Source organism: Bubalus kerabau, chromosome 6, assembly GCF_029407905.1.
Source record: "Bubalus kerabau isolate K-KA32 ecotype Philippines breed swamp buffalo chromosome 6, PCC_UOA_SB_1v2, whole genome shotgun sequence".
NCBI lineage: Eukaryota > Metazoa > Chordata > Mammalia > Artiodactyla > Bovidae > Bubalus > Bubalus kerabau.
In genome coordinates, this window is record NC_073629.1 from 67260639 (window position 1) to 67272883 (window position 12245).

General features: G+C 33.9%; 1 protein-coding gene across 4 annotated transcripts in view; it reads right to left on the minus strand.

Annotated features, from left to right (window-relative positions):
* Positions 1 to 3515: 3515 nt before the first annotated feature.
* Positions 3516 to 12245, minus strand: part of MIGA1 (mitoguardin 1) — a 78217-nt gene continuing 69487 nt past the window's right edge. For 3 of the 4 annotated variants that reach the window (XM_055585410.1, XM_055585408.1, XM_055585409.1), the window contains 3 exons: positions 11736 to 11789; positions 9048 to 9164; positions 3516 to 7234 (listed from right to left, as the gene is read on the minus strand). In XM_055585410.1, coding sequence (XP_055441385.1) covers positions 7016 to 7234; positions 9048 to 9164; positions 11736 to 11789 — 390 coding nt within the window. In that variant the 3' untranslated portion in view covers positions 3516 to 7015. The remainder of the gene's footprint in view (positions 7235 to 9047; positions 9165 to 11735; positions 11790 to 12245) is intronic. The other variant, XM_055585411.1, reaches the window with a different exon arrangement.

Here is a 12245-nt window from a genome sequence, read left to right on the forward strand (position 1 = left end):
TGTGCTGCAAATACACTAAAATGAAGCAGGGAGACCAATTAGGAGACTTCCAAAATAATCGTGATGACAGGCAATGGGAGTTTGGGCCAAGGTGATAGTTCTGAAGGCAGTGAGAAATGTTTGGTGTATTTTTTTCTTGATACTTCTGAAAAGTGGAACTGGTAGGATTTTGGTAACAGATTGAGTATGAAATGTGAGGAAAAGAACTTTTTGGCCTGAGGAACTGGAAAACGGAGTTGTCATTTACTAGGACGAGAAAGACTGGGAGGAGGTTTAGGCAGGTATGGGTAGGAGCTCCCTTTTGGACATGCTAAGTTTGAGAAAGCTATTAGAAATTCAAGATTTGCTGACTTACATAAACACTTCTTGTATATTTATCATGAATCAATTGGATTTGTTCTCAGACTTGACTCTATTAGTTGCACATTACTGAAATTACATAAACATCACAAAAAGGAAAAATCACAAAAGCAAAAAGTTATTGTTTTTATAAAAGCTAAGTTGAATGCTTTGAAGACTTGAAGGCAAACAGCTTTCAAAAATTACCATCCAACTAGGTGTGGGGAAGACAAATGTAAAAGACTGTGTAGAAAATTATGAAAACCTATGGGGATTTGGCACTCGTTGCTTTTCATGTAAATTTTTTCTCCTTTAAAAGTAAAGGAGGGCTTCCCTGGTGGCTCAGTGGTAAAGAATCTGCCTGCCAATGCAGGAGACACGGGTTCAATTCCTGATCTGGGAGGATCCCACATGCTGAAGAGCAACTAAACCCGTGTAGCCCGTGTGCTACAACTGTTGAGCCTGTATTCTGGAGCCGGGGAACCACAACTACTAAAGCCCATGTGTCCTAGATCCTGTGCTCTGCAACAAGAGAAGCTTCCACAATGAGAAACCCGTTCCCTGCAATTAGAGTAGCCCCCACTCCCTGCAATTAGAGAAAAGTCCATGCAGCAACGAAAACTTAGTACAGCCAAAATAAATAAATAAATAAAAGGGAAACTAGAAATCCCAGATGATGATTTAGAGGTATAGTTTATGCAACAGACATTTCAGAATACTGTGTTGATCCGTATACACAAATATAGGCTCTGACCCTACCCCAAAAGATTGGCCCAAGAATGTGCACATATTCATTTAAAATTAAAATAACTGTAATACATAATATATTTTTTTACATAATGTAACTATAATGTGTAATACATTGATACATTATATATACATTATCTCTTTACAATTTATTATGATTCCCTGGTGTGATATTCAACCACCAAGATAACCTCAAATGATCCTGCCTCCTAGTCTTTCTGTCCTTGTGTAAACTCCTCCTCCATCGTATCATGGCGGGTCTATGTGACTAATAGAATATGGCACAAATGATGGTATGTCCCCTTCAAGTCTAGGTTATAAAAGATACTGTCTTTTGTCTTGATGTCTACGGGATTACTCACTCTGGGGAAAGCCAGCTGCTAGGTTTTAAAGATACTTAGGTAGTTCTGTTCAGAGGCCCATGCAACAAGGACCTAAAGCTCTCTGACAACAGCTTTATGAGTAAGCAACTCTTGGAAGCAAAATCTTCCAGGCCTAGTCAAGCCTTCAGATGACTGCAGGCTCAGGACAGACTCTAAGCGAGGACCTCTGGAACCAGCCATTCCTAAATTTCTAACCCTCAGAAACCATGGGACATAATGTTCATTTTTTAGAGCTGCTAAATTTGGGGATAATTTTTCAGGTAGCAATAGATAACAAGTATACCTGCTTTAACCTACTTTAAAAAAAAATCCCATTTGCTATCACATAAAGTATTCAATCCTTTTTAAAGTCTCTGGACCTATTCTCTCAGTGTCATTAAATAAAAGAATTAGCAAACTTTTAGAAGTCATGTATCTCAGGTGTTTTCAAATGTCAAAGTTCTTCTCTATATTTAAGTATTGTGATATTATTTCAAATAGCAAATTATAAAAGTTCTGTAATTTCCTATAAATAAGTATACTGTGTGAAAGGCTTCTGTGACACACATAAGAGACAGTTAAAAGCAAAACGTTGAGGTGGTATTTGATATACCAGTTGCCTTGCTGTGGCTTTTAAGTAAAGAATAAAAAGCATCATAGAAGCAAGGTTTGCCCTTTTTTTTCCTGTACGGGAATTCAGTCCTTTCCTGCCCCAATGATAGAGGTTACTTAAGGGTTCTCACTGTTAAAAGGTAGAAGAAAACAAAAAAAGACCCTCATCAGACAAAAGAGCTGTGCAGCTTGATCAAATATGTCAGTAGCATGAGGAGAGAAAGACATTAAAGGAGAAGAAACGCAGGGTAAAGGATTATAGAATACACGGTGTAGGAAGCAACACTACATAAAAAATGGAAGTCAAAGTAGCACAAGAAAAGTAAGAAAGACAGTGGATAAACCAAGGGAGTTTTTAATGATTTCCAGCAAAGCTCTACAAATGGTGTTAACAATTGGACTTCCCAGGCGGTGCAGTTGCAAAGAATCTGCCTGCCAATGCAAGAGACCCAGAAGACGTAGGTTCAGTCTCTGGGTCACGAAGATCTCCTGGAGAAGGGAACGGCAACCCATTCCAGTATTCTTCCCTGGGAAATCCCACGGACAGATGAGCCTGGCTGGCTACAGTCCATGGGGTCGCAAAGAGTCAGACACAACTGAGAGACTAACACCTGTGAGCATGCAAGCAATGAAGACACCAAGATGCTTGTAGAGAGGTATTTTAAACAAACATAATAATTCAGAGAGATGTATTTAAAGTGCAAAATATTAAGTTCACACAGCACAGTCAATGAAAATGGCATGAGATAACAGAAGGATGGCAGACAGCAAAGAAAACAGAAGATGAGATGGAGACACAGATCTAGTTTTCCATTCTATCTCTGACCTCAAATCCTTGCTAGGAAAAAGTTTAACTCCTATTTATATGATTTGCTTACTAATATACTTAAGTTTATGTTTAACTTAAGAGTCTAAAAATATAGCTATATACATTTATCTATCCTGTACATGTTTGTTCTAAAACAAACCTCTTCATTAAAAGTCCCAAATCAAAATACTGTTTTTATAACCAAATAAACCCTTCTCTCCCATCTGGTATCATCAGCAGTATCCAGGCAGCATCCCTCTCCTTAAGTAAATGTATCTGAATCCCTACCAAGTGGTGGGCAAGGGGCATGTCTGAATAGGGAAGGATGCATGTCCATCAATATGATAGATTCATATTGAGTTTGATGGCAATTTTAATCATAACCCTTGAAATTATTAATTAAAAAAAACCCACAAGTACTTTACTTTTATTCATCACGAAACTGTTTTCTCTCCCAGTTAGTATGTAAAGGAAACATACACTTTCACACTTGATTTCAGCACTTCTGCAGTGTTCTATATTCTCCATGCCTATGTATGTGGTCTTATGGAGACTGAAAGTTTCCATAGGGTACATAGGATTTAATGAGACAAGTGTGACCTTGCAAATTATAAGTATTGTATAAAGCACTCAATACATCAGCAAGATGCACCATCACTTTTTTATTTGGCAATAGAGAAATGCCATGTTACAGCGCTTATTTTGGCTAAAGAGTCAGTGCTCTTTTTTTTCCTGCTACCGTAGTGTTTTACTTTTACATAAATTAATGAATGCAGTCTTTACACTTAGGAATAGACACACTTACAGATATCAGCCAAGTGAAGCTAATACACAGTTGTTCTCAAACTAAGCAAAACAACAATATAAACACAAGTAACAAAGAAAGGATGCCCTTATTTCCATTAATCACAGATTATATAAATTCTTCAGTTTCACATACAGAGATATTTCTAAATTTGCTTAATCCAAGCAAAAAAAAAATTTTTTTTAATTCAGTGTCATTCTTATAATCACTTTGAAAAGTATTGACATATTCCAAATAACTCCCTAATATGTGTTCACTAAAAATAAAAGCAAATTATGTTATGAACATAATTTAAAATTTCTGATTATGAAAGGTCACAGAGAAGTATGTGAAATGTTACTTTGGCATTTCTATCTCATAGGTTTAAAGGAATGATAAGTTAAAGAATTCTTTTTAATGCAGATAATCATCCGTAGGCAATCAGTTAAGTGGAAAATATTACATCTTAAGGCAAGAAAAAGTTTGCAAATATTTTTTATAAAGTCAGTTAATTGAAAAAATTAATAGAATCAAACAGATGCAAATAAAAAATACTTATGGGAAGGAAAAAGTTCTTTGGCGCTGACTGTAACAGTATGAAAAACTTGCCTTCTTTTTAAAAAAGAATCTCATTTTGACATTTAATAAACATATTGTAATCCTTCAAGAATAACTAGCCTTTTAGTTGAACAAAGATGTAGAGAAACCAAAGGAGAAAGAAAAATTATCAAATAAAAATCACCTGAACACTTACTTTTTTTCTTCCAGAAAATAGGAGGAAAAAAAAAATCCATTTTCTCATGATTAATTCAAGGTCTTCTTATAATTTATATAGAAAAGCAGATAGTAGGATTCATGGTGGCAAAGGTAATTTTCTGATAATACTACCATGAGTAAGTGTTAAACAGGGTTTTATCCTAAAAGGTTCTAGACCAGTTTACTTACTTTATATTTTTAAAACATTGCTTTACTGTTCAACCCAATTTCAAGGCAAACTGGAATTGGAACATACACCTTAAGTACTCTTTAGTGGTTAGAAACATTTTTAAGAGATGTTTCTTTAGAAAAGTCAGGTTTCTTCCCTTACAATAGAGAGGGGTTTTTTATACCCATTACCCTAAAAATCTATTTGGTCATTCTTGTCTCTTGTGTCAAAGGCCACAAAGAAAGCATCTTACTAAAGTAGTAGCTTCTGAACTGACCAGAAACTAACCAACCTCAAGCACTGAACATGACAAACCAATCTCTTAAACATGGATAATTTTTTTTTTTAGGTGAAATATAAAAGAGAAAAATACAACTTCTGGAAAGCCACTCATTTTATCTGATGAAAAAAATTCCCCAGAGTTGTTTCATGTACTAGCAGCATTATTAAATAGTGCAATTCTTTGAAACAGATTTCAAACAATATTCTACTCAAATAAAAAAGTAATTAAGTTTACTTATAGCTTTGTTTATAAAACCACAGCTTAAAACATTCAGTCCTTCAAACAGGAAAATTAACCTAAGCAATAACTATCTTGCTTACACAATAATAGGGATGGGTATGTGCAGACATATGTATATGCGTGAATCATTCAAGGTCACTGGTACCTCAACAAGAAACCAAAATACAGAATTTAAATTAAAAAATGAAATATAAAATACTAATATAATGGAATTTTTAGCTTTGATACATCCAAAAATACTCCTCCATTAATAATGAGAATTATGAACAGTCAAGTGTTAAATTAAGAATACATGTGAGAAAACTCCAGGAGCTACATACTCAAAAAGAATTACAGCAATATTCATATTGTTTAATGCTGTAACCTACACATTATAGAATACAGTACATGCAACCAGCATAAAGATTCTGAATCTATTTTGTAACTAGTATTACATAAATATGGCACATACATAAACTTAAAACCTTAAACGATTATGCTTCTTTCCCCACTTTTCATTTTCTACTCATTAATCAGAAACTAGGCACTTTAATCTAAAAATACATTTAAAAATATATATTTTAGATCCTTCTGGATAACTCACTCCCAAAATGAATAAAGAACACTTTAGGAGCAAAATCAACAAATCTAATCCATTGTTATACTGAGCCAGCCACTCTAAGTAAGTGGTATATAATTTACACACAAAATTAAAACAACTGTGAAAGTATCTAATATACTCCAGACCCTTATTCATACAAACTATGAATTCATTTGTTCATATGAATTCATATGTATTCATACATATGTATTCAAACATATGAATTCATTATGTATTCAAACTATGAATACATTTGTTCATATATTTATCACAAAGGACAAGAAAACATACTTCCATACCATTAAAAATATTTTGTTCTATATTCAGGGGGGAAAGAATCTTCTTTAAGACCTCCCTAAGATTCAAAGTGTCAGTGAATATTTTAAAAATATGGGCATAATATGACAAACTCTCAAGTGTGCTAAGTTCTCTATGAATAACTAAAAGCTAGTTTTGTAGAAGGAGAAAGAAGAAATGATTTTACTAAGTCAAAATTAATACCTTAGGATGTTGAGAGAGAGTCTCAAAAATACATGGGAGAAATTTTAATTGCTGTCATAGTTAACAAATGTTATATTTTTAATCAACATTCATTCAAGGGAAATGCTCTTATCTATACCAAGATAAAAGAAATTTCTTCAGTCTCTCTATTGTAACTTATGGGACCAACAGTAATATATTTGGGAAACTTCAGTAAATCTAATATAAACTTGTAAACTTCTCAGTGGCAATTCATTTAAATGTTTTATAACAATACTCGGCCATTACAATTTCTTTGATTCAAATACTTAAGCAAATGCACAAGCAATAACGTAAGCAGTACATATTAAACACCACTACTGCCTAAACTAGATTAAACAACAAACAACTTAATAATTAAAAATACATTTTCAGGCAAAGTTAAGTTCGTTGACACTAGGAGTAATATATTCTTGCATGTGTGGGCCATAAAAGTCTTGGCTAAAGTACGTATCTTCAAGGTGTGAAGCGTAAAAACAAAGCTTTTGAGAATGAAACTGGACTTTTCAGACAGCTTGAAGACAACAAATCGATTAATTCCCACATACTGCTTTCAATTCAAGCAATATTTCTATAAAATAAACAACATTTCACAACAATTATTACCTAAAGCTTGTAAAAAGACACTTTGGATACACTACACAGGGATTCAATGACAGAACTTCTGTGTAAGTACAGTACAATCACTCATTCTTTACAAGGTTGTTTTAATCCTCCCTGAGTCCATATCCATCAATTCTGTAATATATGTTACAAAATTAATAGTTACCTTAAAATATTTCATAGCACACTCAAACTGTCTAATTTTTATGGTACTCATTGTACTTTGGCTTCTAATAGGCCACTGGGCATAACAGGAACATGACTATTTAAACAGCTACTTGTATGCCTCAGTGCATCAGCTCCAAGACAGGCCATTAAAAGTTCAGTGCGGCGAACAAGCAACTGCATGAGGTCTTCAGCTAGAGACTCTATACTGGAATAGCGCACCTTCTCGAAATCAAAAATGTCTTTGAGAAAGAAAAGAACTTGATTCTGGAAAATGAACACAAAACAAATTGGCACTTGTTAGACCAAAATTATATTAAATCCAAATAGTTTATAATTTTGTAACAAATGTTGAATTGGGGGTCACTTCCACTACTAATTTCAAATCTCAGTGGATAAGTGTTTCAGCTTTTTTGGAAGGTCTTTTCTTTTTCAGTAAAATAAGGACTAATTACTACTTGTTGTTTTTACTACTCATGGCTGACGTAATGGTCAACAACCAAAAAAGAGCTGTCTGAGAAATGCCTGGAAACACTAGAGCACTGTGTAAGTGTAAGGGTCTACTATTATTATTAGATTCCCAGTAACTGAAGTTTTCAGTGTTACCTACGAGCACTGGTACCATTTGAAGACAGAAGAGTACACTATTTCCAATAATTATAAATTCCAAATGTCTATTTTTCTGTGCCAAAAAAAGTTAAGACATGTGAAAAAAAAAATAATTTCAGGTCTCAAATCAGTGGAAGATGGTGAAGGATATTTCATTTCAATAACTTAATACTTAGGCTGAAACTCATTTTAAGCATCTTGTATACTACGAAGTATTAAGTCTCAGGTTATTATGTTGTGATGGAAAAAAGTATTTCCAAAGAGCAACAACAAGAAAACAAACAAATAGGAATATTTAATTTCTATCCTACAGAAAATCAAATGTTACGTGTGTTAGTCACTCAGTTGTGTCCGACTCTTTGCCTGCCAGGCTCTTCTGTCCATGGAATTCTCCAGGCAAGAATACTGGAGTGGGTTGCCATTTCCTTCTCCAGGGGATCTTCCTGACCCAGGCATCAAATCCAGTTCTCCTGCATTGAAGCCGGATGCTTTAGCATCTAAGCTACTAGGGAAGCTCCAGAAATCAAATGTTAAGAAGTACTAAGAAGGCACATCATAGATTTCAATGGATTTTATATCTGGGAAGGGTTGTTGGCAATCAACTTGTCCAGTCCCCTCCTTTTACAGATGATAAAGAGGAGAACAAAGCATGATTTGCCCACAGTCACAAATGTTCATTAAGGTTAGACAATTCCCAGTCCAAAGTTTTCCCACTAAACACCTACCTTACAGTTGAGAGGTCAAGTAAATGCATCAAAGATGTATGAGTTTTCAATGACAGTAAAAAAAAAAAAGAAAAAGTCCTAAGCTATTTACATAAATGCTACATTAATAGCACATAAACAAAATAATTTAATTTTTTAAATGAAAAGTATAGAGAAACATCCAAAACTCCAAATATCAAAAACTTTCAAATTTATACTTGATTATGTTTACTTTTATTTGCTCCTTTAAACTCAGCCTAAATTAAGGACTATTAAATAGTGAGACTTTTATTGGCACTGTGCCAGGCAGAAAATTCTGCAACAAGATGCAATTTGTGCTTTTGTCAATTTAAATTGCTGACATTAGAATACAATTTTAAACTCCCATCTTCTTTCTTACAGATAAGCTTTTATAATTTACATTATTTTGAACCAGAACTTATTTTTAAACTGCCGCATGTGCAATAAAATAGATATTTGTTTTACAAATTTCAAGTGTCAGGCATGAAGAATTATCTATAGCAACTTGTTTAACATTGTAACACATATGAAAACATATATCCATTACAGAAGGAATTGATATGGTGAATGGAACTGTTGTCTTTTATCCAGGATAAAGCACAGATCTATATAAAACTGTTCCACTGGCATGGGTGACTTTTATAACTTTATATTTAAATAACATTCTTTCTTCTACAAAAGCAAAAAGAAACAGTAAAACTGTTTTTCAATTTACAAAGAAGAAATGATTCAATGACTGAACATACCTTGAAGAAGCAACATAAATCATAGAGAGAATTTCTAGGACCCAAAAAGCCCCAGGCTAGGACAGGGCTGATCTGCTCACAAATGGCATAAAAATGGGCAAAAAATCCATCTGGGATCTGTTGCAAAGTAAAGGAGAATCAAATTATTTTTGCCTTCCAGCATTTGCTTGCTAGCCATCATATGACCAGCTCTTTTTGAGGACAGACCAAGGGTCAATGATAAGCCAGTCTAATAAACTTACAAGGAACAGTTAGGAGTCACAGAATGCTTTTAGAACATTTCATAATCTATCCAACAATTTCAATGTGCTGAAAACATTACTTCTTAAAGGCATTTTCACCTCATAAAAAAGAAATCACAATGCTGTAACCAAACAATAACAAGAATGCTACAATGTTCCTTAGCAGTACAATTTTTAGGATTAATGAGACTATCATGGTTTTAGCTAGTTCAGTAGAATTGAAGAACTTCTACTCACTTACTTAGATTATCCGAAAAAGACTAAAATAAAGTTTACATTGATTAAGCACAAAAATATGCTTACTAGGATTTTTAACTTTCAGTTACAGAACAGATATTATTGAAGCATTTAATTATGTAATGCACCTTCTTGTGAAATAGTAATATATACAGCTATGATGTAGGAAATGCTCTAAGTTTATTAATAACTTTCTAAATTTCCCATGTTAAATAGAATCCTGTGAGATTTATCATAGCATCTACTGGGCTTAAGTATGCCTTAAGCTTCTGTCTCTTGGAGAAGTTATTTTCTCTTTTCTAGGTTCCAAGACATCGTTTAAACCTCAATTTAAAAATATAGCAGTCATTGCCATTTAATGAGTACCTATTATATTCCAGATAATGAGCTAAGTTCTATTTAATTTAATAAAATGTTCCTGAAAAAGTAGGTCATGTTAACATCATTATCAAACATAAAAAGTGAGACTTCAGAGGGGTTATAAAACCTATCCTAACTCACAAATAAGTAAAGGCCAAAAGGTTTTCATGGATACACTGACAACAGTCTAAAAGATGTTCTGTGTATATTAAATTCTAAATCCTATATTTATATTAACTATATATATTAACTATACTAGGAATTCAGACAGGTAAGAAGTTAGCACAGGCACCAGGGAGTAATGTAAGCTGAACTCAACAGTAGGTAAGAATTATTTAAGTACAGAGGATAGAGTATGGCATTCCAGGTATAGGAAATAGTTCACCAAGAGGTGAAATATATAGGTATCTGTGGGTACATGAAGAACAGTAGTCCAAGGCACAAGATTTATATTAAGAAGAAATAAGGTTAGGTATAATAATAACATATTAATAGTATTCCATAACAATCGCTATTATTATAGATACTACTATTTATTAAACCTTTATATATTTACTATTTTTTTACATATTTACTCTTTTAACTTTTATGTTTTACCTCATTTCATCTTTGCAGCAGCTTTATGAGGCAAGTATTAATTCCATTTTGCAAGTAGGAAAACTGAAGGTCAGCTGACAGTTTAACTTACCTATGATCATACCAATGAATATGAAAATCAAACCCAAGTCTACAAGTCTGTTCCCCAGCCCTAAACCAGTGGTTCTCAAACATTAGAGTTTCTAATCATCTTTGAGGGAACTTGTTTAAAACACAGGGTCTCTGGAATCATTTTCTATACAATTTTTTTTCTTCTTTTTTTTTTGGCTGTGCTGCCCGGCATGCAGGGTCTTAGTCCCTGGACCAGGGGTCAAACCTGCGCCCCCTGCAATGGAAGCATGGAGTCTTAACCACTGGACTGCAAAGGAAGTCCCTCATTTTTTATACAATTTTTAAAGGTTACATTACACTTACAGTTATCACAAAATATTAGCTACATTCCCCATGTTTTATAATACATCCCTGTTCAACATCTTTTAAATAAGAATTATTCAAATATATGGTCTCCAGAATTATTTGTAACAGGCACCCTTCTGCAGATGCTCAAAAACACTGCCCTCAGAAATACTATCTCAAAGTTATAAGGCTCAGGCTTAGAAATATGGACATGATAAAATACCATTGGTCAGTGGGCAAATAAAAAAAAAATAATAATAATAACGATAACCAACACTTGCATAATGCACTATGCCAAGCACTACTCTGAGCACATTGATCCTAACAAAAAACCCTACAAGGTAGATACTATGCTCTTCTTTAGAGATGAGGAAACTAAGGCACAGGAAGGTTAAGACTTGCCCCAGGTCATGGTTCACAAGTGGCATTTGGAACCAGTCTCACTCCAGAGTCCATCCTTTACCAAAGGAGTGTATGGCGAGAGCAGTGTGTGGAGGGTGAGATGGGCTGGAGGGTGTGCGGTGTGGGCACAGGATATAGACTTGGCGGTGATTTTTGGTGTTAAATAAAGCAGCTTTAAGAATCAATCATCATTTCTCAATTGGATTACACAAACTAACATCCACTATGTTAAACAATTTTTAAAATTTTGTAATATCATTAAGTGAAAAGACAAAAAAGCAAAAACTCTGTTCCCAACTTCAAAAACAGAGAACCCAACCCAGTGCCAACAGACCACTCATCGAGCTTGAAGGACAGGGCTTATAAGCTGCCATCCCCAGCCGAAAACTGACTCAGACGTTTCTTCAACGAGAGCCTCAAATTACAAAGAAATCCAAGACATGATGAGTTTTACCTTCATCTGTTGCCTTTTCTGTTTCAACACTGACCAACAACTTGAAGCCACAGCCTAAATATATACAGAGGAGAAAAAGCAAGATTTAAATGAATAATTATATAAACTTTCCATTTAAAAAAGAGTGACTTTTATTAGAAATTCAAAGTTAAAAGGTCTAAAATGTTTATAATATTAATTAAAAAGAACTAGTTCATGTTCTTTCTATTGTTTATAAATATTAATGAAAAGGTATTTATAAATTTTGAAATTAAATTCAAAGCCACTGACAGAGAAAGGCTGAACTCTGGTGCCAAGGAACTCAGTAATTAAATTCAAGTAATATTTTTTCCTCAAGAATTGTAGTAGTGCCGAAAATAGTTATGAGTTGAGCCAAAAGTTTTATTCCAATAAAGAACGAAGAGACATCCCTAATAACATGAACTAAAACACCCAAGTGGATTCTGAAGAAATCTGACCCTACTGTGGCATGACCTAACTTCGATCAAGGTCACTGTCCCGAAGCAGTTA